General features: G+C 43.7%; 1 pseudogene across 1 annotated transcript in view; it reads left to right on the top strand.

Moving 5' to 3' along the window:
* The first annotated feature begins 161 nt into the window (after positions 1 to 161).
* Positions 162 to 494, top strand: part of TEOVI_000735300:pseudogene — a 712-nt pseudogene continuing 379 nt past the window's right edge. Inside the window, exons 1-2 of the mRNA in view lie at positions 162 to 332; positions 353 to 494. The exon at positions 353 to 494 is cut by the window's right edge and continues 200 nt beyond it. Coding sequence covers positions 162 to 332; positions 353 to 494 — 313 coding nt within the window. The remainder of the gene's footprint in view (positions 333 to 352) is intronic.

Here is a 494-nt window from a genome sequence, read left to right on the forward strand (position 1 = left end):
TTGCAGAATCATCAATTTGTACGATGTGCGGCGTTGCGCCTAAAAGTGCTTTTGGAATTACTTCAGATTATACTGTGGCGGCACACGTTAGTCAAATCTGTGAATCTTTCTTATGAAATTGATGCTACTGATAACCATGGAAAAAACGCGAATAAATGTAGAATTTGTACATTTACTTTGTGCGGAAAAGGGTAGTCCCCGGAATACATTGTGGACCAAAGCACTGATGCAAACCATTGCTTATGCTCGCAGCGCAACAAAGTCAAATGGGTATGTTAGTTCAATGCGAAGCACAACAATACGTCGCTAACGGAAAAATAGGTGCAGTTGCACAGTAAAATGGAGGATCGGTGGTTTCACATCGAGGCCAGAAGAATTCCTAGCGATACAGCAGGAGCTGATACACGACGGTACGCTGCCCCCAAGGCCCGCTAACAACGTTAAAGGAATCTGTGATACCGATGAAAAGACAAGTAATGGAATACGAAGCTGCG

This window comes from Trypanosoma equiperdum, assembly GCF_001457755.1.
Source record: "Trypanosoma equiperdum strain OVI genome assembly, contig: ctg_1482, whole genome shotgun sequence".
NCBI lineage: Eukaryota > Euglenozoa > Kinetoplastea > Trypanosomatida > Trypanosomatidae > Trypanosoma > Trypanosoma equiperdum.